Source organism: Erythrolamprus reginae, chromosome 2 (genome assembly GCF_031021105.1).
Source record: "Erythrolamprus reginae isolate rEryReg1 chromosome 2, rEryReg1.hap1, whole genome shotgun sequence".
NCBI classification, from domain to species: Eukaryota; Metazoa; Chordata; class Lepidosauria; order Squamata; family Dipsadidae; genus Erythrolamprus; species Erythrolamprus reginae.
The window spans coordinates 119,522,464-119,548,275 of record NC_091951.1 but is presented as its reverse complement, the minus strand read 5'-3'; the positions used below and the strand labels follow the sequence as shown (position 1 = coordinate 119,548,275).

The window sequence follows — 25,812 nt, the reverse complement described above, 5'->3', positions numbered from 1 at the left end:
GTTTCTTTTCCTTTTGCTGAGTCATCTGCTTGCTGCTGCTGCTACTTTAAGTGATTGTAATATTATCGGAACTGAGCAAGCCAGCCGGATCCTCCCCATTGAACTGGATGGTCCTGAGAAGCCGTGGCGCCAGATGGTGGGGGCGCCCGGCATCGGAGGGGCCATCGGAATAGGTGGACTTACAAGGAAGGAGGATACCGAGTCGGAGCCAGAGATTGAAACTCATCTTACTGAGCCCACATGGAGTCTGTACTAAAACCATGTAAGACTGTAGAGGGACTGGAGACTGGGAGCAGAGGAGGAAAAGTGATTGTGGATCCACAGAAAGAACTGAGAGTGCCAGCCAGTGGCAGTGGCTGGCACCAAGGATCCCAAGATCCTAGAAAACAATATACTTGGACTTCTCCTTGGTCATTGAACTTTTCTCTCCAGAACTCACTCTTTAGAACTGGTGCTGTGTTGTTGACCTGATGGAATATCATCTTAATTATTTCCTATATTTTTTGCACTCTACAACTTTAGCACTTTATAACTTTAACGATTTTTAATAATTATATGTTATTCTATTAAGATCTTGAGAATAACGTAGTGTTAATTAGTATCCTATTTTAGTGTAATTGATTTTTATATTGTTTTTTAATTGAATCTATATTGAATTTTTAATAATTAATATTTTAGCTAATTTTTTAGAAGGGGTTTTAAACTAATGAATTATTGGGGTGGGTATGATGACATGTATGAAATGAATGATTGTTATGGGTGGGCTGGGTGGAACTTTGGTATGGATGAAATAAATGGTATGAATGATTTGATTAGCCTACCTGACACAGGAGAGGCAGGAGGGGAGAGGGCACCGATGTCTGAGGTGGTAGAGGGTCGGAATATTCCAGTCCTGCTGGGGAGAGGCAGATATGGCGGGGGACACAGAGCTAGCCGTTCCAGGGGAACAAGAGATCGTTGCGTAACAACGATCCCTTGTTCCGGCTCTGTGAACCCAATCCTGGGTGCTGGTGATGAGTGTAATTCTGGCCCTGGGCTCAAGCTGCTGCTACTCAATGCCAGGTCGGTGGTAAATAAAGCTCTCCTCATCCGGGATCTGATCCTGGATGAGGAGGCCGACCTGGCATGTGTTACTGAAACCTGGCTGGGCCCAGAGGGAGGAGTCCCTCTCTCTGAAATTTGCCCAGCCGGGTTTCAGATATGGCATCAGCCTCGACCCCAGGGAAGGGGGGGAGGAGTGGCTATTATAGCCAGGGAGAGCCTTGGCTTGCGTAGACTCGTTGCTCCAGAAATTGCGGGCTGCGAGTCCCTCCTGGTGAAGTTGGACTTAGGGGTCCAGGTGGGCTTGTTTCTCACGTACCTGCCTCCCAGCTGCGTGTCACAAGCCCTGCCTGTGCTACTCGAGGAGGTAGCCGGGTTGGCGGTGGGGTTCCCCAGACTTATTGTCTTGGGGGACTTTAACCTGCCGTCGCTCGGTGAAACCTCTGGACTGGCACAGGAGTTCATGGCCACCATGACAGCCATGGACCTGACCCAAGTAGTACAGGGTCCGACTCATGAGGGGGGGCATGCACCCGACATGGTATTCCTCTCTGAGCAACTGAGTAATGGTCTGAGACTAAGGGGCTTAGAAGTGTTGCCTGTGTCATGGTCAGACCATTTTCTACTGCGGCTTGACTTCCTGGCTCCAATCCTTCCCCGCAGGGAGGCGGAACCGATTAAGCTGTTCCGCCCCAGACGCCTGATGGATCCAGAGGGCTTTCAGAAGGCGCTTGGGGTTATTCCAGATACACTCGTACACAGTTCGGCAGAGTCTCTGGCTGAGGCCTGGAACAAGGCTGCAGTGGAGGCTCTTGACCGAATTGCGCCGTTGCGACCTCTCCGCGGCACTAGACCCCGTAGAGCTCCATGGTTCAACGAGGAGCTCCGGGAGTTGAAACGCCAGAAGAGACGTCTAGAGAAGCGATGGAGGAAGAGTAAGTCCGAATGCGATCGAACACTTGTAAGAGCACATGTTAAGACTTACAAAGTGGCGCTCAAGGCGGCAAGATGTGCGTATCATTCCGCCTTGATTGCATCAGCGGAATCCCGCCCGGCCGCTCTGTTTAGGGTGACCCGCTCCCTTCTTAATCAGGGGGGAGTTGGGGAGCCCTTGCAGAGTAGCGCCGAGGATTTTAACACGTTTTTCGCTGATAAAATCGCTCGGATCCGAGCGGACCTCGACTCCAATTGGAATACAGAGTCGACTGACAACGAGTCAGTTGAGGTGACTGGGGCACGTACTTGTCCACCTGTCTGGGAAGAGTTTGATCTGGTGACACCTGATGAAGTGGACAAGGCCATTGGAGCTGTGAGTTCCGCCACCTGTTTACTGGATCCGTGTCCCTCCTGGCTGGTTTCGGCCAGCAGGGAGGTGACACGGAGCTGGGTCCAGGAGATTGTCAACGCTTCTTTGGGGAGGGGGTCCTTCCCGGATCCCTACAAGGAGGCACTTGTGCGCCCCCTCCTCAAGAAGCCTTCCCTGGACCCAGCCATTCTCAACAACTATCGACCAGTCTCCAACCTTCCCTTTATGGGGAAGGTTGTTGAGAAGGTGGTGGCGCTCCAGCTCCAGCGGTCCTTGGAAGAAGCCGATTATCTAGGTCCTCAGCAGTCAGGATTCAGGCCCGGCTACAGCACGGAAACTGCTTTGGTCGCGCTGATGGATGATCTCTGGCGGGCCCGGGACAGGGGTTTATCCTCTGTCCTGGTGCTTCTTGACCTCTCAGCGGCTTTCGATACCATCGACCATGGTATCCTTCTGCACCGGCTGGAGGGGTTGGGAGTGGGAGGCACTGTCCTTCAGTGGTTCTCTTCCTACCTCTCTGGCCGGTCGCAGTCGGTGTTAGTGGGGGGTCAGAGGTCGACCTCTAGGTTACTCCCTTGTGGGGTGCCTCAGGGGTCGGTCCTCTCCCCCCTACTATTTAATATCTACATGAAACCGCTGGGTGAGATCATCCAAGGGCATGGGGTGAGGTATCATCAGTATGCAGATGATACCCAGCTTTACATCTCCACCCCTTGTCCAGTCGGCGAAGCAGTGGAAGTGATGTGCCGGTGCTTGGAGGCTGTTGGGGTCTGGATGGGTGTCAACAGACTCAAACTCAACCCGGATAAGACGGAGTGGCTGTGGGTTTTGCCTCCCAAGGACAATTCCATCTGTCCATCCATCACCCTGGGGGGGGAGTCACTAACCCCCTCAGAGAGGGTCCGCAACTTGGGCGTCCTCCTCGATCCACAGCTCACATTAGAGAAACATCTTTCAGCTGTGGCGAGGGGGGCGTTTGCCCAGGTTCGTCTGGTGCACCAGTTGCGGCCCTATTTGGACCGGGAGTCACTGCTCACAGTCACTCATGCCCTCATCACCTCGAGGCTCGACTACTGTAATGCTCTCTACATGGGGCTACCTTTGAAAAGTGTTCGGAAACTTCAGATCGTGCAGAATGCAGCTGCGAGAGCTATCATGGGCTTTCCTAAATTTGCCCATGTCACACCAACACTCCGCAGTCTGCATTGGTTGCCGATCAGTTTCCGGTCACAATTCAAAGTGTTGGTTATGACCTATAAAGCCCTTCATGGCACCGGACCAGAATATCTCCGGGACCGCCTTCTGCCGCACGAATCCCAGCGACCAGTTAGATCCCACAGAGTTGGCCTTCTCCGGGTCCCGTCAACTAAACAATGTCGTTTGGCGGGACCCAGGGGAAGAGCCTTCTCTGTGGTGGCCCCAACCCTTTGGAATCAACTCCCCCCAGATATCAGAGTTGCCCCCACCCTCCTAGCCTTTCGTAAGCTCCTTAAAACCCACCTCTGTCGTCAGGCATGGGGGAATTGACATGTTCCTTCCCCCTAGGCTTATAAAATTTGTGTATGCTAGTGTGTATGATTGGTTTTTAACTTGTGGTGTTCTTAAAATTAATTTAATATTGGATTTGTCTTGTATTGCTGTTGCTGTGAGCCGCCCCGAGTCTGCGGAGAGGGGCGGCATACAAATCTGATTAAACTAAACTAAACTTCATTTAACCAAAATCAATGTGTGAGGGAAAATCTTTCTGCAAGCAACAATACCTTGCAACTTTCCCTGTTGGATCCCCCATTGACTTTCTTCTCTGTCTGACTTCATTCAGGGGGCAAAGAAAATTGTAAATAGTGATCACATGATCGCAGGAAACTTGACAATCAGTTGTAAGTGCAAACGTGCCAAGATCTCCAAACATGACCATGTGACTGTGGGAGTGGTGTAGCAAACCCCCCCCCCCCCCGATTCTGAAAATACTCTCTTAAAGTCAAGAAGACACTTGTTAATAAGCAATATGACTATTCATCATTTAGAGGTGAAAGAGAGAAATGTACTGTCAAACAATTTAACTGCTAATTATTGTGCCTTTTTCAGTGGGAGGTATCAAGATTCAAACTTGGCACTTGAATCAAACGGGACCTTCTGCAACTGGCTTTCCAGCAGCTATTGCACATATAACAATTGGTTTACCAGAGGCTCCAAGTTCAAGCCACATCAGGCATCTGGTGTTTCCAATGAAGTATAAAAGTGTACCACATTTCCTTGTCACTTTACGAACTAGTAATATTTCCCTGAAACCTGATCCTGTTACCATTTAAACCAAATGTTAACCAGGAACACCAACCACACTTATTTCTATGTATGAGGGGAAACCCATTATAGTGATTGTATCAGAATGAAAATAAACATTTGAAAAGGGGAACATTCTAAGAAAAAGGTCAGGAAATAAATGGTTTCAGGTTTGATGTTTCTATGCAAATCAATTCCTTGGCTGGCCAATACAAGCTCTGTTTAATCATTAGGGAGTAAATAGAAAAACAAGTAGTCACTTTTCAGACTGGTTAATAATTACAGCACAGGTGGCTTCACTTAGAACTGCCTTAGAATAGGGGTCCCACTTTTAAGACTTGTGGACTTCAATTCCCAGAATTCTCCCAGAATCCTGGGACTTGAAGTTCACAAGTCTTAAAGTTGCCAAGTTTGAAGACCTCTGCCTTAAAGAAAGATGTTTTCCCCATATAGTCAGTTCATTAATCATTCTTACTCACAAGGATTCTTAGGGTACTTTCCATCTCCAAGACCAGAAGACCCTTTATGTCCATGGAGATTTATTACTTCAATTTCCTTCTCTTCAATATATTCAGTGTCTCTTCATTCTCTTTGCACTGACAGATCACAATCTTCGCCTCTACTCCAGAGGTATCAAACTCCAGAGGACACGTCATCACGCGACATATTGCAACTTTCTCCCCTTCACTAAAATGGAGGTGTGGTCTTGGCCAGTGCGTGATGCATCCAGCCCATAGGTTTGGCATCCCTGTTCTACCCTCAATACACTGCAACTATTTTGCAAGCCTTATTTCTTATTCTTTAAAATAGACTTAATGTTTCAACTAAAGTAATTTTTATCCTTTCTCTCCATAAATCTAGCAGTCTGGGAAGTGATGTGATATCCTAATATACGGTGACATCTATAGCTATGAAGGTTAAGTAGTTTACCTCCAGTACAATTCTAGATGCTGATCGTCACCTTCCCTGCTCTACATAGGACCAGAATGCTTTCTTCTATTACAACAGGTTGAACAGAGTTGATCCCCTCCAGATCCCATCGCTACAAAGATGCTACCTGATGGGATCTCAGAAATGGGCACTTTCAATTTCTACTCTGATGTGGCAGAATTCCTACCTATGTAGACCCAGTCTGTTTCTTCCCTGGTGGGGAAAGAGCTATTCAATCAAATGCAGGAATTACCTAGTGATTTCAGATTTCAAGTTTAGGATGTATGTTTTCGTACTTATTTCTCTTCCTTATATAATTTTGAAATAGCATTAGTTTTTTGCATCGGTAGATTGTTTTTCCTCCTGCAGATATCATTTTCATTATTAGCCTTATTAACCTTATACAAAACAGAAAGCAATTTTTCCTAAAAAGTAGATAAATTTGTAAAGTAGAAGGAATACAAAAATGTGATACGCATTCCTTTCACTGGGTATTTCAGTGTAGTGCAATAAAGATCTTGCACTACAAGCTGATTTTTTTTTAAAAATAATTAAATTCACAGTGGTAAGTCTCTTTTCTTTGGGTTACATTCACATCACCATTGGCACAGGAAAAAAACAGCATGTTTTTGTTTTTTTCAAAGCTCTACTTACCCATTAAGATACTCAATAGTTTTTGAACTCTGGAGTTGACCCCAACTATTCTGTAGAGTCCTTGTTCGTTGATCCCTATGGAGTGAAATTATTTAATTTAGATAAATGGTTGAAAAGTAATTTAATGCTTCTTTTTTCTTTTTCTTTTTACACAAAAAGCGGTTTCTCACAGAGCTACACTAATTAAGTCTCTCCCAGCATTCTACACACTTTTCAAGTTTCTTATTAAAGCAGATAGCGTTTCCTTCTCTGTTTTAGATTAAAGACCCAGATGCAATTTCTAGTAAAAGTTACTCCCCCACTATAATGAGATATTTTTTTTAAAATGAGGGAATGTAAAAATCTGTTGTTAGGTATGGGGTTGGGGCTGAGAGGTCATATACATAAAAAGCTGTACAGAATGTCTCTAAGAATTAGACATAGAGGTTAAATGATCTTAGCTTAATCATTTTGAAACATTTAGGGTATTCCCCCCCCCAAAACAATCCCCAGTTTGGTTATATAGTTGAATAATTATATTTAACTTCATTTTAACCAACCCCAATATTCGTAAGCAGTATTTTTTTACTTAACATCAAATCTAATACAGACCTGTAATTGTGGGGTAAAAAAGCTAAAGCTCAATGATCATAAAGATCTAAACAATATTCTAAAGATCTAAAGTATCTATAATCAGAAAAAGATCATCAGAAAACAAACTAACACAGATTTTTGAGTTGCAGTCTAAAAAGAAGCAATGCATTTCAAAAGCATAATGCTCAAAAGTTCTTTCATTCGAAGATTTAAAGATGAACTCCCATCAGCAACAAAAACTGATTTAGAATCAGGTCATGAAAACCAAGATCGTATCTATGACAATTGAGGGAAGAAAGAATGCTGAGGAAGTTGACATCTGCTATATAAATAGAATTAGATAGTTCTGTAATCTGGAAATATCACCTCTCGATTCAACAGCATGGATACATTTCTTGACGATGCTGAAACCCATATTATCCAATTGGGCCACTGCAAGGGGAAAAAAGGAATTACTAATGAAAAAAGTCATAAGGTAATAGAAATGCAACATAATTATTTTGCTTTCCTTTCCTTTTTAAAAATATATCAAAGCATCCTAAAACAGGGTACATTTCTGAAGATACTTTTTACTGTCCAGGATAGAACTACAAGGATCAAAACACAGGCATCTGAATAATTATTCTGAAAGCCTTCTATTAATAATTCTATGGAAAGAGGAATATGAAATTTGAAGAAAAATGAATTGCCCATGAGTAACTAAGGATGTGTAGGGAATAGACAGGTTGATGAATATGTGTGATGGAACACCAGAAAGGAAACCAATGATAAAGGTTTGAGTAAAGCAGTTGTGATCTTGAACTATGGGACTCTCGAAAGTGCAAGAGAATCAAATGACAAGTGCATCGAGAGGATCCAAAACAAAGTCTCTCCCTTTTGCATTCACTTCTTTATGTTGTAATGCAACTGCACAAGGGGCAGAGCATGTTTCCATCATTTTGACAAAGTCTTGAACTTACTGTGATTGACACTGTTCTCGTGATAGTTTAAGGATCAAGAAAATAATCCCACATTACTTATTATTACTTCTATTCTATTCTACTAGTTTTTCTCATCATTGCTATCATCCTTTTCCTCCCACTTAGGACTGTATTACTGTAACTTGTTGCTTGTATCCTAAGATTTTTATTAATATTGATTGTTTCTTCATTGCTTATTTGACCCCTATGACAATCATTAAGTGTTGAACCACATGATTCTTAACAAATGTATCTTTTTCTTTTATGTACGCTTTTATGCACCAAAACAAATTCCTTGTGTGTCTAATCACACTTGGCCAATAAATTCTATTCTATCTTCTATTCTATTAATATAATTCTGTTTGCGACCTACATTTTTCTTTCTCTTATTATAATGTCAATATGTCCATATAGTGGCCCGCCAGCAGCCTGTGCAGCTGGCAGCTGATTCAGACAATGAGGAGGTTGGTGTGGTGATTCGCCAGTGGCCTGTGCATCTGGCACCACAGTTGGACAGCAAGGAGGCTGGAGAAGACTTGGCAGAGATTCAGCCAGGACCTTCAGAACCTCCAGAGACTGCCGTTAGTGCAGAAGAGGAGGAGGAGGAGGAGCCAGTTCTTAATTATTTATAATTTCATTGACTTTAGACAGATAATTAGTAATTTGCTAATATGAAAACAAGGTTTGTTCGGACACTGTTTGTGCTGTGTTCCTTGGTCCAGCAGCTGGTGAGAACACATATTGAAAACAAAAATGCCTGCCTTGGTTTACTGGCAGACTTTGTCACAATATAAAGGCAGGAGATTGAGAGTTGTGTGCAGCACCTCCTACCATCACCTCTCTGGATTCCAGCTGTATACAATTCCAAAAATGGCATTGTATCCTACCACTCTCTGGAGATGAATGACTAAACACCCACCAAGTAAATATATCTTCAAAACCCTGCCATTATCATTCCAAATTGCTGAATTGGGGCTTATAGGTCCTATGTGGGTGAGATCAGTTGCTATTTCCTGGCACGCTATGCTACCTAATGGTCTCACACAGTCTTTAAAAAGAGAGCTTATTAAACATTCCAACCGACTAGCACATGGTTAGAATTACAGAAATAAATAACCATCCGTAAAATACAAAAGTTACAATAAAGCTCAAAGTCAAAGGGTACAGTCTTAGAGCAGGGGTATCTATAGAATCTTATTTTGCCACGGTATAGTTTTCCTCAAACTGAGTTTTTAGATGCAGCTGTTCTGTGATATCCCAAGCTGGCTCATTCTTTTTAGTATTGTGGCTAGAAATCCCACAAAGGGATTGCTTAAGAAACAATACATTACAGTTCTTTTTATTCATTTCATTCTGCAGACTTCCAAAAGATGTTGTCATCATCATTATCATCATGCTGTATGAAATATTTATTCTATGCTAATAAAGATGTCTTAGAATCATGCAAACAAATTACAGAATATCCAAGCATCGTTACTAGGGCTATTAAAAATTCAATTAAGTCCCTCTAGTATACTTTAAATAATTTGAAATAGTCAAATATACAGTATCATCATTTTCTTTTAATGACCCCATAACCCCTTGTGGGGTGGAGTCTAGGCAACTGAATGGTGCTAGCAGAGTGTTTACTGGCCTGATGCCCTTCCTGTTGCCAATGTGGAGTTTTGTTCAGCAGATAAATTCTCATTGTGCCCAGAGAGAGAAATAACTGCCTCTATCTAGGATCAAGCTCACAGCCTTCTGATTGTGGGGCAAGAGCTCCACCTCTAGGCCACTGCCCCATTCCCATCATATACATAATGCACATACATAAATACATGCATATATACATAATTACTAAATCCATTAAGGCTTAATACATATTTTGGTCAGCTTCAATTTAGAATGGCATCTCTTCCCAATGGGGGGAAAAATATCTCAATGCTGATAAGTTTAAGTTAAAGACAGATAATTTTACAGTTTAAAGCAGAGGTCTCCAATCTTTCCATCTCTGCGGGGGCAGTGGGGCAGAGGGGATGGTTCGTGCAATTGGCAAGTGCATTGGCGAACCTCCATCTTTGCAAGCAGCAGTTGTGTGCACCCACTGTTTACACAAATGAAGTCTCGCACACAGCTTGTGCAATCCAGTTCCTAACGGTCCACAGCCCAGTACAGTAGTACCCCTAGATACGAGCATAATTCGTTCCATAAGGGAGCTTGTATCTCGAGGCAACTCATATTCTGGAACAAATAACTTTTTTCCCCTCCGAGATAACCAAAAGCAAGGATTCTTGCGCCACCTAGTGGACGCTCGGCTCATATCCCGAATTTGAGCTCGGGAGTAGAACAGAAAAGACCGTTGTACCTACCTGAACGGTCTTCTCGCTGCACTGGAAGGAGAGTCCAACATGGGTAGTTAACCAATCTTATTGGTAGAGACTGAGTTAATTATTTATATATTAATTAGGTACCGCCCCCTTGTATCCCCCATGAGCTCAGTTTTAAAAACGAAGACAATGTAAGAGGATAACCAATTTTTATTGTCAACAATCCAACAAACCAAGTTCTCCCAACACCGGCGTCCCTGAACTTCAACAGTGCCGGGTGGGTTTGGACTCTCCTTCCAGTGCAGCGAGAAGACCGTTCAGGTAGGTACAACGGTCTTTCTCCACTGCAGCTGGAAGGAGAGTCCAACATGGGATATGCCAAAGATTAAGGCCCATGGGAGGGAGAAGGTCTTGTCAGGGACGTCGTGGAGGCACAAACTCGTTGCAAAACACGCCTTCCAAACGCTGCGTCCGCTGAAGCAAACGAATCCAACTTATAATGTTTAACAAAGGTGGTAGGGGCCGCCCATGTTGCGGCCTTGCATATATCCTCTATGGATGCTTGCGTGGCCCAGGCGGCAGACGTGGCTGCGCTACGTGTCGAATGACCCGTCAGTCCCAATGGCGGGGTCTGGCTTCTAGCCTTGTAAGCCTCCGTGATACACTCCTTGAGCCATCTACTAATAGATTTGGAGGATAGTCCAAGTCCCATCTTATGAGGCGAGAATGATATGAACAATTGTTCAGATTTCCTGAACGTCTCCGTACGTCTGATGTAAATTTTCAGGGCTCGCCTGACGTCTATTTTGTGCCATCGCAACTCCGATGGGTGGTTCCCACGAGTACAAAAATCAGGGAGTATCAACTCTTGCTTCCTATGAAATGTAGAATTTACCTTTGGTATAAAGGTGGGATCCAGTCTTAGTACAACCCTATCCGGATAAAAGATACAGAGGTCCTGTCTGACTGATAAGGCCGCTATTTCTGACACTCTGCGTGCGGAGGTAATCGCGACCAGGAAAGCTGTTTTAATGGATAACAGCCGGAGAGAAATGGACCTCAACGGCTCAAAAGGTGGCTGTGTCAATGCTTTGAGTACTAACGAAAGGTCCCATGACGGAAACCTCCGGACTGGTGGGCTATGTTTATTTGTAGCTCCTCGTAGAAAGTCCCTTACCCACGGGTGAAAAGTCAAGGAGCGTGCCTCTGGCACTTGTATCATAGTGGCCAGAGCTGCCACCTGTCTTTTTAAGGTGTTAGGGGCTAACCCCCGATCTATTCCTTGTTGTAGGAACTCCAACACCGTAATAACTGATGTTTCCTTTGGATTCAGATGGTGCTGCTCACAGAACCTACAGAACGCTTGCCAAGTTGCTTGGTATATCCTTGACGTCGAAGGGCGACGTGCTGCCTGTATTGTATCAATGACCTTCTCTGGTAGCTTTTGTTGCCTCAGCCTGCTCCGCTCAAGTGCCACACGGTTAGATGTAGCCACTGGGGATCCGGGTGTTGTAGGTTCCCCTGGCTGAGGGCGATGATCCGGTCCGGAATCCTCCACGGTGCTGACACCGATAGTGCCACGAGGTCGGAGAACCAAGGGCGTCGAGGCCAGTGTGGTGCCACCAATAGCACCCTGGGAAGGAGACTGGTGGGAGGAAAGGCATAAAGTAGACCTGGTGGCCAAGGGGAAAGAAGGGCATTGGTCCCTTCCGCCTCTGGCTCTGGAAAACGTGCGTAGAACCTGGGAAGTTGGGTATTCCGCTGGGTTGCAAACAAATCCACTGATGGCATGCCGAATCTGTGAGTCAGCTGCTGGAAGATGTCGGGATCCAATCTCCACTCTGATGGATCTAAGATGGTCCTGCTCAGCCAGTCCGCCTGCGTGTTGCTGATGCCGGCAATATGTTCGGCCGACAATGATGCCAAGTTGTTCTCGGCCCAAGTGAAGAGGCGGCTGGCTTCTGCCATGAGACGTTGTGACTTCGTGCCCCCCTGATGATTCAGGTGGGCCCTGGTCGCAACATTGTCTGTCAAGACCCGCACGTGTCTGTCCTGCACTAGTGGAGTGAACGCTTGAAGGGCCAAAAACACTGCTTTCAACTCGAGGAAATTGATGTTGACCGGCTCCAAGTCCCTGACTGACCAGAGGCCTTGGGCCATGTGGTGTCCGATGTGTGCGCCCCACCCAAAAAGGCTGGCGTCTGTCGTAAGGGTTACTGGACTTTGGAGTCGGAAGGGGGAACCCTTGCTTAAGGCTGGTGACGTCCACCATCTCAAGGACTCTCTGATTGTCCTTGGAACCCGGACCTTCCTGTTGCAGTGGCTCCTCCTGGCTCTCTGTGCTGGGAGCAAAAACCACTGTAGATCCCGGATGTGGTGTCTTGCCCAAGGAACGATGCCTATGGCTGACACCAAGGTCCCCAGGATTTTGGACAGCAACGCCAGGGAAACTCTCCTGTCGCGTCGGATGCTGGAGATCAGTTGTCGTATTGTGCGTTGTCTCTCCGGAGAAAGAGATACCGTGGTTGATAGGGTATCTATGACTGCTCCGAGATGAAGTAATCTGGTGGAGGGAGACAGGTGACTTTTCTCCATATTGATTGTGAAACCGTGAGATTCCAGTGATTGCACTGTCCTGTCTAAGTCCTTCCTGGCTCCCGATGGGGACCTGGACAACACGATTATGTCGTCCAGGTAGGCCATCAGACGGACTGATTTCTGGCGTAGGTCTGCCGTCAAAATGTCCAACAGTTTTGTGAAGGTTCGTGGGGCCGAGGAGAGGCCAAATGGCATGGCCCTGTACTGAAAATGCTTCCCCTCGGCGCAGAAGCGGAGGAACCGCCGATGGCTTGGATGTATGGGCACATGGAGGTACGCTTCCTTGAGGTCTATTGATGTTAAGAGATCGTGGGAGCATATGGAAGCTATAATTGTCTGTAAGGAGTGCATTCGAAACCTTCTGTACTTTATGAAAACATTCAGTTGCTTCAAGTTTAGTATGAGCCGGCAGCCTCCCGAGGCCTTGGGTACTATAAAGATCACTGAATAGAACCCCTTGCCCTCTTCCTGTCGGGGCACCGGCTCTATAGCGTGAATGTCCAATAAATGCTTTATCTCCTCTCGGAGTTGTAGTCTCTTTTGTGAGTCCCGTATTACGGGGCAATGAAGGAATCGTGATGGTGGAGGCTGGATAAATTCCAGCCGAAGTCCCTGTGAAACGGTGGCCAAGGCCCATTTGTCGGATGACGTGTGATGCCAGGAGAGACTGTAATGCTGGAGTTTCCCTCCTATTGGCATCCCGGCTGAGTCACTTGGAGCGACGAAAGCCTCTCTGGTTACCTCCTCGAAATGGCCGTCTCGATTGCTGGTAACCTCGGGGTCTGTCCTGGAAAGAGCCCCGGTCGGACCGAAAGGACGGTTGATTGTATTGGCTGTATTGTCCCTGACCAAAGGATCTTTGGGCCTGTCCCGCACCTGTGTTGGCTTCCCAACGAGGGTTCTGGCGCCTCATGTATGGTGTGGACCTGCGGTCTTGCCTCCTATTTGCCCTGGGGAGCACTTTCTTTTTGTCCCTGTCCTCAATGAGGACCTTCTCCAAACTCTCCCCGAAGAGCATGGATCCCTGGAAGGGGCTTGAGGCCAGCCTCCACTTTGATTTTAAGTCTGCTGGCCAATTCCTCAGCCAGAGAAGCCGTCGTGACGACATAGTGGTTGCCATGCTTCTAGCCGAGAACTTTGCCGCATGAAGGGTGGCGTCTGCTGAGAACTCCGCTGCCGCACGCAGCTTGCTCAGGTCCTGCCGGAGTCTTCCGTCCTCAGGTCCGAGCCTGGCCTGCATTTCCTGCAACCACATGATGGAAGCCCTGTTGATGAATGAAGCTGCAGCAGCCGCTCTGAACCCCCAGCCGGACACCTGATGCGCCTTTCTCAGCAATATCTCCGCCTTTCTGTCCTCTGGCCTCAGGCTGTCGCCAGTTTCCGAGGGCACCAGCGCACTAGAAACCAGAGTCACTACCGGCTGGTCAATTGGCGGGAATTCCAGGAGCTTTTCGACCTCTTCGTCGAAGGTATAAAACTTCCGCTCAATGTTTGAAGGCTCTTGCGCAGCCGCTGGGTGCTGCCAAGGTCGCTTGACTCCCTCCACAAATATGTGGGATGCTGGGAAGTGTTCAGTCTCGGGCTGGGCTTCCTTGAGGAGAGCCTCTGAGGTCTTTGTCGTGTCAGTAGGGTCAGTTGCCTTAGGCACGGCTGCAAGGTTCATTACTTGCTTGGCCTTACAAAGCAAGGTCCTGAATAATGCCGGCTTGAATAGACCCACCGTTGGCGGTGGTTCAGGCACTGTCTCATCCTCTGACCAATCATATTCCCTGTCACTTTCCTCAAATTGTGGTTCCTCCAGCATTGACCCTACGCCAGAAGGGGGCGGTGCTGACCAAGGATTTCTTTCTGGAGCCTGTTGGGGGGGCCTAGCGCTTTGTTGCACCCCCGTAGCAATGCCCTGTGAGTACACGTTGGCGATGATTTCCTGGAGGTCAGGGGTCATCTGTTGCCATGGGCCTGATGGACCTCTTAAGCCTGCTGCTGTGGGGGTAAACGTAGCTGAAGGCCCCTGCAGGCTTCTGACCGATTGACTTGCAGACCCCGGTCTGTGCCAAGAGGTGCCAGGGGATGGCATGGCTTGAGGTATAGGTATAAAATGTCTATCAGGTGACCAGTCCCCTGTTGGCATGATCCCAGTGGTCCCCAAGGGAGATTGGGTGGTCAACTGTTCAGGGGTCATCTGCTGCCGCTGTGTAAGGGGCAATCCAGAGGGAGAGGGCTGCAGGGCTGCTTCCAATTTTTTTTCTAGGGCCTTAATGCGTTTTTCCGCTTCCTTTAATGAGGAGCTGGAAGATTGGGAGGCCTTAGTCTTCTCCTTTGCCTTCCCTTTACCCTTCTCCTTGGCAGCGGGGGAGCTGCTTTTGTCAGTCCCGGCTTGCTCTGCCATTTTACTCACAGTTAATTGAAGAAACAGTAAAGTTTTTTGGCTCCACGCCCTTGCCGCTCGCAATAAAAATGGCGCCTCGGCTATTTCGCCACTGGCGCATGCGCACTGGGACCTTCCAGCCCACTCTCGTGCTTTGCCGCCAAGATTGCCGTTTTCGCGCCGAGAAGGCAAGATGGCGGCGCCCATGACCTCCGCGGTCTTTCCGGGCTCCCGCTCCGCGTCCCTGCCACCATTGGCGGTCCCCGCCAGGGTGGTAGCCCTGGCTCTCGCCTCTGCTGTCCGTGCAGCCTGGTGGTCTCAGCGGTCGCGCTGTTCGCAGCGACGGCAACGGCGGCGTTATCGGCGGCTCGCTCTCCCCAGCGGCGGCGGCTTCGGCGGCGGCTTTTCCCGGCCGCCGAACAGCTGATCGCTCTATCGGCTCGCCTCGCCGGCTTCGGGGAGCGATTTCAAGCCTCCCAGTGGGGGGGGGCGGACCCCCCCACCTTCGGCCTGCAGCCTTAGTGTGGCCTCGGAGGCCAGGGACCCCAGGCTGGATGCTCCTCTGCGGGGTGTTCCCTCGGGGGGAATACAAAACCCCTGAGGAGTAACGTTGGGGGTGCTGCCCGCGGAGGGCAGGAACCCCTTGCTGTTCCCTTGCTGTTCCCAGTGCCTGAAAGACAAAGCAGAAACATTAAACAGGTCACAACAATTTTTCAACATTTATTAAACAATTTTAAACAATTTTAAACAATTTATTAGCTTTAATTAGCTTAAGCTCAAACTCAGTAAGTCTCTACTCTTAGACTGAGTTTTTAAAACTGAGCTCATGGGGGATACAAGGGGGTGGTACCTAATTAATATATAAATAATTAACTCAGTCTCTACCAATAAGATTGGTTAACTACCCATGTTGGACTCTCCTTCCAGCTGCAGTGGAGAATGTCTCTCTCCTCCTAGCTCGTATCTTGAAATACTCGCATGTAGAGCAGCTCGTATCTAGAGGTACTACTGTACTAGGCTACAGCCCAGGGGTTGTGGACCCCTGCATTAAAGGACCTCATTAATGGTCACCTGAGTATAAAGGAAGAAAAGGTCGAGGACTTATTATAAAAAAGCAACTTCCCTGATGCTTCTCATGCTTTTATTCAGAAGACATCTACAAGGCATCTAATTAAGCCAAGTGTCATTCTCGGGGAGTTGTGAATTTATATGTAATAACACCTAAAATAAATGTGGCAAATGTGCCCATTTACGCATGTATTTTAAGAAGGAATTCTAAAATACGAAACACAGATTTGAGTACGCTTATTAGAAAGGGCGTCTATTTTTGCTGTAGCTGCAGCTGCTGTTTGCCATTGTCTATTTTTGTGTTTTACAGTGATTTCTTTTAACAGTCTGGTTGTTATTCAGATCCCTGTTGGAGTTTAAAGATAATTTAGATGTTTTAAATAAAGAAATAACAGAGAGCTGTGATGAAATACCAAAACAGGAATTCCCAGCTTCAGAGTTCTGATTTGGAAGGCTGATTCTTAGGGGCCCAATGATGACTTTTTAAAGATATACAGTAGCTACACACCCAAAATCGATTTTGAAATGGAAAAGCTGAAACATTTGTTACATGTTTATTGCCTACATGTTTTAAAAGGCACAACATCAGTACGATATAAACTGAAGTTGCTGTTGATTATGGAGGGTTCCACAAAATAGAGTGATTCTTGTAAGAAATGTTCATATAATTTTTATCACGTAAGCCTAGAGGAGCCATAAGTTATATAGATACCAGATGTATAGATGGTGCTCTATCATTTCACAGCTGGAACTGCTGCAGCTGGAAACAAACAAGTGTGTTTTCTTGAAGGCTACGTGAATGGATTTCTGTGTCTGAATGGTTAATATACAACTTGGCTTGCAGATGAAATCCAAATTGCTGTGCAAGTGCATTAATTTATGGCTGGCATCCTGAACTAATAACCTCTCTTCAGTTTCAAAAGGACTTTTCAAGAGTTGTTTCATTCAGAGCAAGGAACAGGGATATGACATTCAGTCTATCTATGCGGAATAAATCAAACATTAGTATAAAAACTGAGGAAAGCGTCCTCGAAGAGGGGCAGCAGACAAATCCGAATGAATGAATGAATGAATGAATGAATGAATGAATGAATGAATGAATGAATGAATGACAAACAAACAAACAAACAAACAAACAAACAAACAAGTGAGTGGATAAGCCTTAAATGCAAAGCATGTGATTATTAAAAGAAATCAATTAAATATATTTAATAATTTGAGCAATCCATCAACCTATCAATAATGAAGCAGGATATGCTACAGTCTCCAAACATTAACGGAAAAAAGTACGGGGAATCCTACATTAATTGCTAGCAATCAGTAAAAGGCTCAAAATGGCACATTTTTTAGAAGAGCAATACATATGAATATTCTTAGCTAAATTATCAATAAACAGAGCTCATAATTCTTTGCAAAATATGTTTCTTGTATTTTTTTCCCCAAAGGGGATATTTGCACATAGCTTCAAGAAATTCCTAAGGGTTTATCTGCCCACATGGTAACTTTAGAAAGAAAAATGTATATTTTAAAAAAATTCACAGCTCTTATATATATATCTCAGATTTAGAAATCATAAAGAGATTCTTTTCCCATTGCCTTATAGGACATTATTATTCCTGTCACTGGGCAGAGGGTTTATTATATATTTTCTTAATGGTAAAGAAATAAAGGACATTAAGGGGAGTTGTGCAAAGTGCACAAAAAAGTGCAAAAAACAGCAACTAAGATCATTAAGGGTCTGGAGACAAAAACATTTGAAGAAAGGTTGCTGGAATTGAGTATGGCCAGTCTAGAGAAACGGAGGACAAGGGGTGACATGACAGCTGTATTCCAGTATTTAAGGACTGCCACAAAGAAGAGGGGATCCAAAGTATCAGAAAGAAAGACAAACTAGTCAAGGAGAGAGGCAATCTGGAATTAAGGAGAAACTTACTAACAGTGTGATTAACTAGTGAAATAGCTTGCCTTCAGAAGTTGTGGGTGCTTCATCACTGAAGGTTTTTAAGAAAAGACTGGGCAGGCACTTATCTGAAATGATATAGGACAGGGGTGTCAAACTCAAATGTCATCACAGCAGGGTCACATGACTAGTGTTGGGTGAACCAAACTTGCACAGTTCGGGTTCGTACCGAACTGTGGCATGCCGAATCCAAACCCGAACTTTTTAACAAGTTTGGGTTCAAGTATGGCATTTGTGTCGAACACCGTGAAGCGCCGCCACCCAGCTGTCATCTGCTGAGGAGGAAGAGCTGGGTGCCAATGGCGGCGGAGGAAGGCGAACACTGGTGAGCTGTCGGCCGGTCGGGAGGCGCAAAAGGAGGCAGGGAATCCCATGATGGGATTCCAGGGGCGGAGCTTTGACGTCACGGAGACTTCTTCCTGGCCGGCCGAAATAAAGCCATGCGCCAGGAAGAAGTCTCCCTGTCGTCAAAGCTCTGCCCCCGGAATCCCATCGTGGGATTCCCCACCTCCTTTTGCTTCCAGCACTGCTGTGGCGTCATTTTCCGTAAAAATACAAAAAAATATTTTTAAGGAAAAGGATGCCGTAGCGGCGCTGCAAGGGGGTGGAGCTTTGATGACACGGAGACTTCTTCCTGCCGCGTGGCTTTATTTCCAGAAGTGTTCGGGTTCAGCAAACTTACCCGAACTCTGCCACCAAGTTCGGGTACATTCGCTGAATCCGAACTTCGTTGGGTTCGACCAACACTACACATGATGTATCGGGACTTTTTTCCCCTTTGCTAAACCAGGTGTGGGCAAGGCCAGGCAGTGATGCTTCCGGCTCATGGGCCAGGAGTTTGGTATAGGATCACCTGCTTGATAAGGGTTTGGACTAGAAGACCTCCAAGGTACCTTCCAGTTCTATTCTGCTTGAATTTTCACTTCCCATATCCATTATTCAATTAGCACAGTGATATCTGCAATCTATAGAACATGGAGCTAGCTTCAGCTTTAAAACAGGCCTGCTTTCCACTTTATTTTTAAGGCCAACATAGGCCTGTATAAAATTGGTAATGCCACAGATATCCTTATGCTCAAAACATTAAAGAGATAAATCTGAAAGACAATGTCCATTAATATAAAATCCAGCATTATAAATCTGAAGAGACACCTCAAAAGAATTGTGAATAAAAATTCACAATTCACACTGAAGGCCATAGCACTCTTCAAAATGCCACCGAATGTTACAGAGAATCCTTTGTTTCACCCTTTTTTAATACAAAAAACCTAACTAAAATGTACTGAGTTGGTTCTTAAGCAAAGAGGAAAGATGATGTAGACATGGAGAAGAGCTGATTGAACATGCTGACAGTGCGTCAGCAATGAAACAGCAAACTCAATGTTGAAGTTTACAGATACTCTTGGTCCTAGTCATAAGGCTCCAGTAGCAACTCATTCTTTCCTTTAAGAATATTTATGCTATACTTTCACCTGTGACTTTCTAGCAGAAGGTGATTCTTGCTGAAAAATGTTTTAGGGAGACATCTCAGCCATGTTTTCAACTAATATATGGCTTATGATTGAGGAGAGATTCATGCAGATCCCTACAGGGCATCACATTGCTGTCATATGATGTATCGTAATATTTTTTTCCCTTTGTGAAGTTGGGATTGGCATGGCCTACAAGTAATGCATCTGGCCCACGGGCTACCAGTTTGACACTCCCTGCTACAGAACATAAATTTTGTACCTAGGATAATAGAAAAAGAGAAACATTAATTCCCAGTAACCCAAATCTATGTTGATTAAGGGGAATCTCCATATTTAAAGGCTAGTAAGAAATATCTCATACAAGCCATGACTTTCATACCCAATTACTCACAATTCTTTTGAGAGATCTGGGTTGCTTTTAGACAAGATTTCTACACTGAATTATAATCCCAGCAAAAACAAAAGAAATTGCTTTCAACACTATAACTGGGAAAAAATTAAGTTAAAGCATTCGGATAATCGACTCTGGTGATAAGGACAGAGAACATAAAATGCTTTTATCTCCGTATCAGCACTATAATTGAAAAGAGGCAAGTGACAGGCAAAGTTTTAGCAGCTGTGAAAGGACTTTGGGATATGATAGGAAGGTGATAATGCCATCTAACATATCCTAACAAAGGTAGGTATATATCCTATCTTTCCCAACCGTTTTCAGTCTCAAAATGGAACAATACCAAAGTTCAATAATATAGATGGAAAGGACCTGAGGTGTGTAAAAATGGCATTGGAGAGGTTGCTGGTTGCTGAATTATGTGATATAAATGTATTTGCACATTTTGCATAGCTGTATGTGGAACCACACAATTCTGAATTTACCAGCAGTTAATGCTAATCCCATCCTACGTAGGGTTTGAGAAGAAAGGAGGTTTTTGTGTGCAGTAAAATAGCTGAGTTTTCCCTTTCTCCTCACCATTTTGGTGGTCCAGACTTTTATTGCTTCCCCACTAGTGACTCTAAAAGAGAAATGCCTGTTGTTACTAGCAGAGGAATGTCCTGGGCAAGGAAACAAGGGAAGAGGGTTGGAAATGGTGTCCCAGTTAAAATAATTAGAGAGATCAGCAAGTAAATTAAACTATTCTTTCAGTGTTAATTTTGCCAATTGTCCACACATAAAAGAAAACTGTCATATAGTGATGATAATGCTCCTCCTACTGAAACCACAGCCAATTTATGGCATACTGCAAAGAGAAGTCATTGGCCACTCTAATGAGCTTTGCCTGGGCTTTCACGGCATTGTCAGGTCACATACAAGGAACCACTAAAATCAAAACAAAAAAACAGGCCTATAGAAATAGAATAAGTGCATTCCCCCCAGCATTCAAATATTTGAAATTAAACATTCCCCCCAAAAAGAGGATGAACCCAAAAAGAAAAGAAAAGAAAAAAATGCTAAAAACCACTATTAACCTCAGCAGATGTAATATGTTTTCCTACTTTAAAGTTAAATTGCTGGGGGGAAACCCGTCTTCTTCCTTTTATCTAAATAAGAGTTCTGCATTTAAAAAATTAGCAATGGGAAATAGCCGTGTTACAGAAAAAATAAAATCATTTTTTTCCTCTTTATAAGTAGTCCTTGACTTATAACCATAATGGAGCCCAAAATTTATGTTGCTAAGTGAATTTTGACCCATTTGACATCCTTTGCTGACACAGTTGTTAAGTGAATCGCTGCAGTTGTCAAGTTAGTAACACGGTTATTAAGTGAATTTGGCTTCCCCATTGACTTTGCTGGTCAGAAGGTCGCAAATGGAGATCCTGTGGACACTGTAACTATGCCGCTCCGAGTCTTTGGAGAGGGGCGGCATACAAATCTAATAAATAAATAAATGAGTCAGTTACCAGCAGGGGTGGGTTGCTCCTGGTTCAGACTGGAACTGGAAGAGGTGCAAAAAAGGGCAACAAGAATAATAAAGGAAATGGAGCACCTCCCTTATGATGCCAGGTTACAACGCCTTGGTCTCATCAGCCTTGAAAGATGGCATTTAAGGGGTGACTTGATCAAAGTGTATAAAATCATGCATGGGATAGAAAAGGTGGATAGAAAAAAATTATTTTCTCTATCACACAATACCAGGACGAGGGGGCATTCCCTAAAGCTCATAAGTAAGAAAGTGAGGACAAATCAAGGGAAATATTTATTCACCCAGAGGGTCGTTGGTTTATGGAATTCACTTCCAGAAGAGGTCGTGACAGCTGTCAGCCTTGATAGCTTCAAGGCAGGATTAGACAGATTGATGGATGTCAAGTGTATCGGTGGTTATTGAAACGGATGTCCATGTGCCGCCTCTATGTTGGTTGAGGCAGGCAGGATTCCCTTGGGTACCATTTGTTGGGAGTCAAGGGAAAGGGAGGGTCTTGCCTTATCTTTCTACTCAAGATCCCCATGGCCTGAACTGTTAGCGACCCATGTTGATGTAATTTTGGCATCACCAATCCTGTTCTGTCTGTGCAGGTCTGTGCTCAGCGACATAATTTTTCAGAATTTTCGGCCGATTTTTAGATGGCTTCTTTTCATTTTGTGCTTTGAAAAAAGGCCTCCCGCCTGCCCCATGGCTATTACTGACCTTCATCTCTTCACCCAAAGCACAGCTGATCAGCTCCTCAGCTGTGTTTCAGGCAGAGTCCACCTTCTGAGCATGCACGGAAGTGAAATCGCACAGGTGGACTCATGATGCGAACCAGTGGTGAAGGTAAGTGGAATCCACCCCTGGTTACCCAGTGTCTAAATTTTGATCACGAGACCATAGGGATGCTGCCACTGTTATAAGTGTGAAAAACAATCTTAAGTCACTCTTTTCAGTGCCTTTGTAACTCTGAATAGTCACTAAACAAGCTGTTGTAAGTCAAGGGCTACCTATAGAATTCTGAATTTTAAAATCTAGTGGTAGGAAGTCCTCGTGCCACAGAAAAATAGAACCTATCCAGATTCCTAAGAGGTCAGTAAGGGGCGAGTACAAATGCACTAGAGTGCCTTCCGTCCCCTGTCCTATTGCTGTCCTATATCTCCTATACCTTTCTTCTATTCCTATATCTCTTCTTCTATTCTTTCATTGATATATTCTATTACTATACCTTCTTTTCTATTATTTCTTAGATATATTTTACTATGAGTATCTCCTCTATAACTTTCATCATGTATTTTACTATGTGTATATAGATATATACCCACTAAAACCCTCATTGTGTATTGGACAAAATAAATAAAATAAAATAAAATAAAATAAAATAAAATAAAATAAAATAAAATAAAATAAAATAAACCATGGTTTTGTTCCATTTATTTGTCAAACCAGGGATTTGTCAAACCAGGGAGTTCCACTTATCTTCGCCACCATTTGGCATTGCGACATTTTACGCATGCCCCCTCATGCAATTTTGCATGCTCAGAAGGTGGATTCAACCCGAAACACAGCTGAGGAGTTGATCAGCTGTACTTTGGATGAAGTAATAAAAGTTAATATTAACCTGGGGGTAAGCCGGAGGGCTTTTTTCCAAGCAGAGAAGCCATCCAAACACAGGAAAATTCAGGAAAAAAGGTGGTGGCGCACACATGGACCAGGACTGACAGAACCAGATCCATGGCACCAATCTTACATCACCAGCAGGTCACTAACAGTTCAGGTGATCTGATCCGAACCGGGAGGAACTCACCCCTGAATCAAACTCACCAACGGCTAACTTGTCTCACTGCAATTTTCTCTACTGCTTTTTTTCTTTAAATTTCTTAACACAGGAACATACGACTGGTAGGAAGAAGGATTCCTAGAAACACTAGGCTGACATAATCTCTGCAATCTGCTGAGGTGCAATTATCTCTAATTGTGCCCTCTTGTTTGACACACTAGTGCTATTAAAGAGATGATAGGTATGTAAATCTTGCACTGCTGAGAAGAAAGGAAAGTGTGGGTTTAAAATTATATGACATTTATCAACTGAAAGCAGCAAGAGAAACTGGACCACCACTACTGTATATAGTGTCTGTCAGATGGAGTGACCTAACAGCTGGAGATGCTGCTTCTCAAATTTACTAGGAACAACATTCTATTTATAAAGAAACACAACCAGCAGGGATCCCTTAGGATGAAAACGGTCGATGAGCTCATGAAGGTTTCGACTGAATGCAGCTTGCTCTTAGAAGTAGGGAAGGGAGCAATAGGAGTTTCTTTTACTGTGTTCCAAGTATATCTGAGCTTGCAGGGTTAAAAAGAATGCCATTCATCCATATTCCCAAACTCAATAACTAACATATGAAAAGCCACACTAACTCTATAAGCCACACCCAAGATAAATAAGAGATTTGCTGCTATGTCACTGTATGGAAGGAGGAGGCGGAGGAGGAGAAAGAAAAGAAGAAGAAGGAGGAGGAAGAGGAGGAGGAAGAGGAGAAGAAGGAGAAATAGGAGGAGAAGAATAAGAAGAAGAAGAATAAGAAGAAGAAGAAGAAGAAGAAGAAGAAGAAGAAGAAGAAGAAGAAGAAGAAGAAGGACGACGAGGAGAAGGAGAAGGAGAAGGAGAAGGAGAAGGAGAAGGAGAAGGAGAAGGAGAAGGAGAAGGAGAAGAAGACTAGAGCTGCTAGTGATATTTGTAAGCTGGCTCCCCGCTTAGAAACAGAGAAGGCATTTTAAATAGCAATAGCAAGAAGTTCAAGTTGCTCAGCAAAACACATATCAAGCCATTTGCTCTGTCCAATATTTGGGGTAAAGAGAGGAATATATTTAAAGAGTGTTATTTCATATGTACAAAGAGTCTTTCATTCCAAAAATACATCTGCTCAACAACAGTCTAGGGGGCAGACTCAGGTTTTGGATAAACTCCTTTTAACACAAGATATTTTATTTCTATTCATTAAATTTTAAGGAAAGTAAAACAAGGAACTAAGATTCAGGGGCGGAAAAAATCTTAGTTCTCCTTCTCACTTCCCTTCTGTAAATCTCTGTGCCTGGGTTGTGTAAACTGAGACAAAAGGTTGTTAAATAATTCGCCAAGGGAAACACACAATTTGCAACAAAGCCAGTTTCAGAACTCCAGAGTTCTTGGGTTGCATCCAGATGTTTACTTGCTGGAACTCCAGCAGCTATAAAGCTCTTTTGTTTAATACAGTGATTGTCAGACTTTATGGTTGCTGTGAAATCACTTGATCCCCAAAACTATACCTGAAAGTTTAAAGTAACAACATACAGAAGGTTAGAGTAGATTATGGAGCACCATCTACTGGCTTATTCAAGCATTCAAGTCTAAAAAAACCCAATTTGCTTGATATTACCTCTTTAACAAAAACTAAATAATGAATTACTTACTGCCTTCATTTTGGTTGTCTTTATTTGAGTTGTACACCTGCAAATAAAAAAAAAGTAATCATAGGAGTGTCATTATATCTTCATAGAATCAATACTATGTTAACACAGCCTCTGCAATGGGGGACAGAAAAGATAGCCCATCTTCAACAATATTTTTTTTTGTAAAATCCACTTTCCTATAAATAAAAATATGTATAGATTCAAACAGAGGAAATAATGTTTTGCAACATCCAAGGATGAGAATCATATCTCTGCTGGCTTTAAATAGTACATTTTCTCCAGGAATTCAATCAATACTATAATACAGAGTTTGCTCTTCCAATATTCCCTACAACAAATTGAGGTCAATTGAGATGAGAGAAAGTGAGGTTCCATGCTTAAAGAGTACACCTGAGTCCAATCCTAGTCCAGCATTTTAATAATTAAACAACATTGACTTTAATATGAGCATCAAACATATTGAATATTAAACAAAAGCTCACTAGACAATGACTGAAAAGGTGGAGGTATTATGTAAGGATCTTGCTCTAATGCACAGAACAACATATTTTCTTTTTTTAAAAAAAATATTTCCTAATGAATGTGGAACTAGCCTTAATTTTGCATCAATACACTAAGTCAATGGCTATAAGGGAAAATATATCAAACAGGGAACCTCTATTGTCTTGATGGAAAGATGATTTTTATAGAATGTCAATGGTCATCTCTAAAGATCTGAAACTAGAAATCTAGCACATACATTTTACATTCTTAGCAAATACTTTAATTAATGCTGAATATGGCAGCAGGAGACAAAAATAGGCCCAGAGAAGACATAAACCTCAATCTACATTTCAAAGCACAGGAAAAAGGAAGTGTTAATCAGCCAAGATTATAAAACTGCCCAGCGGAAATCTGTATTTACCCTAAAAGCCAAAGGTCTGTGTGAAATATCTGTTTC

The 25,812-nt window shown here is 44.0% G+C and overlaps 1 protein-coding gene across 6 annotated transcripts in view; it reads right to left on the bottom strand.

Moving 5' to 3' along the window:
- The window catches only part of ARHGAP26 (Rho GTPase activating protein 26), a 333,358-nt gene that overhangs the window by 113,564 nt on the left and 193,982 nt on the right, over positions 1-25,812 (bottom strand). For 4 of the 6 annotated variants that reach the window (XM_070739342.1, XM_070739345.1, XM_070739346.1 and 1 more), the window contains 4 exons: positions 24,873-24,909; positions 18,049-18,111; positions 7,151-7,216; positions 6,212-6,286 (listed from right to left, as the gene is read on the bottom strand). In XM_070739342.1, coding sequence (XP_070595443.1) covers positions 6,212-6,286; positions 7,151-7,216; positions 18,049-18,111; positions 24,873-24,909 — 241 coding nt within the window. The remainder of the gene's footprint in view (positions 1-6,211; positions 6,287-7,150; positions 7,217-18,048; positions 18,112-24,872; positions 24,910-25,812) is intronic. The other 2 variants (XM_070739344.1, XM_070739347.1) reach the window with 1 other exon arrangement.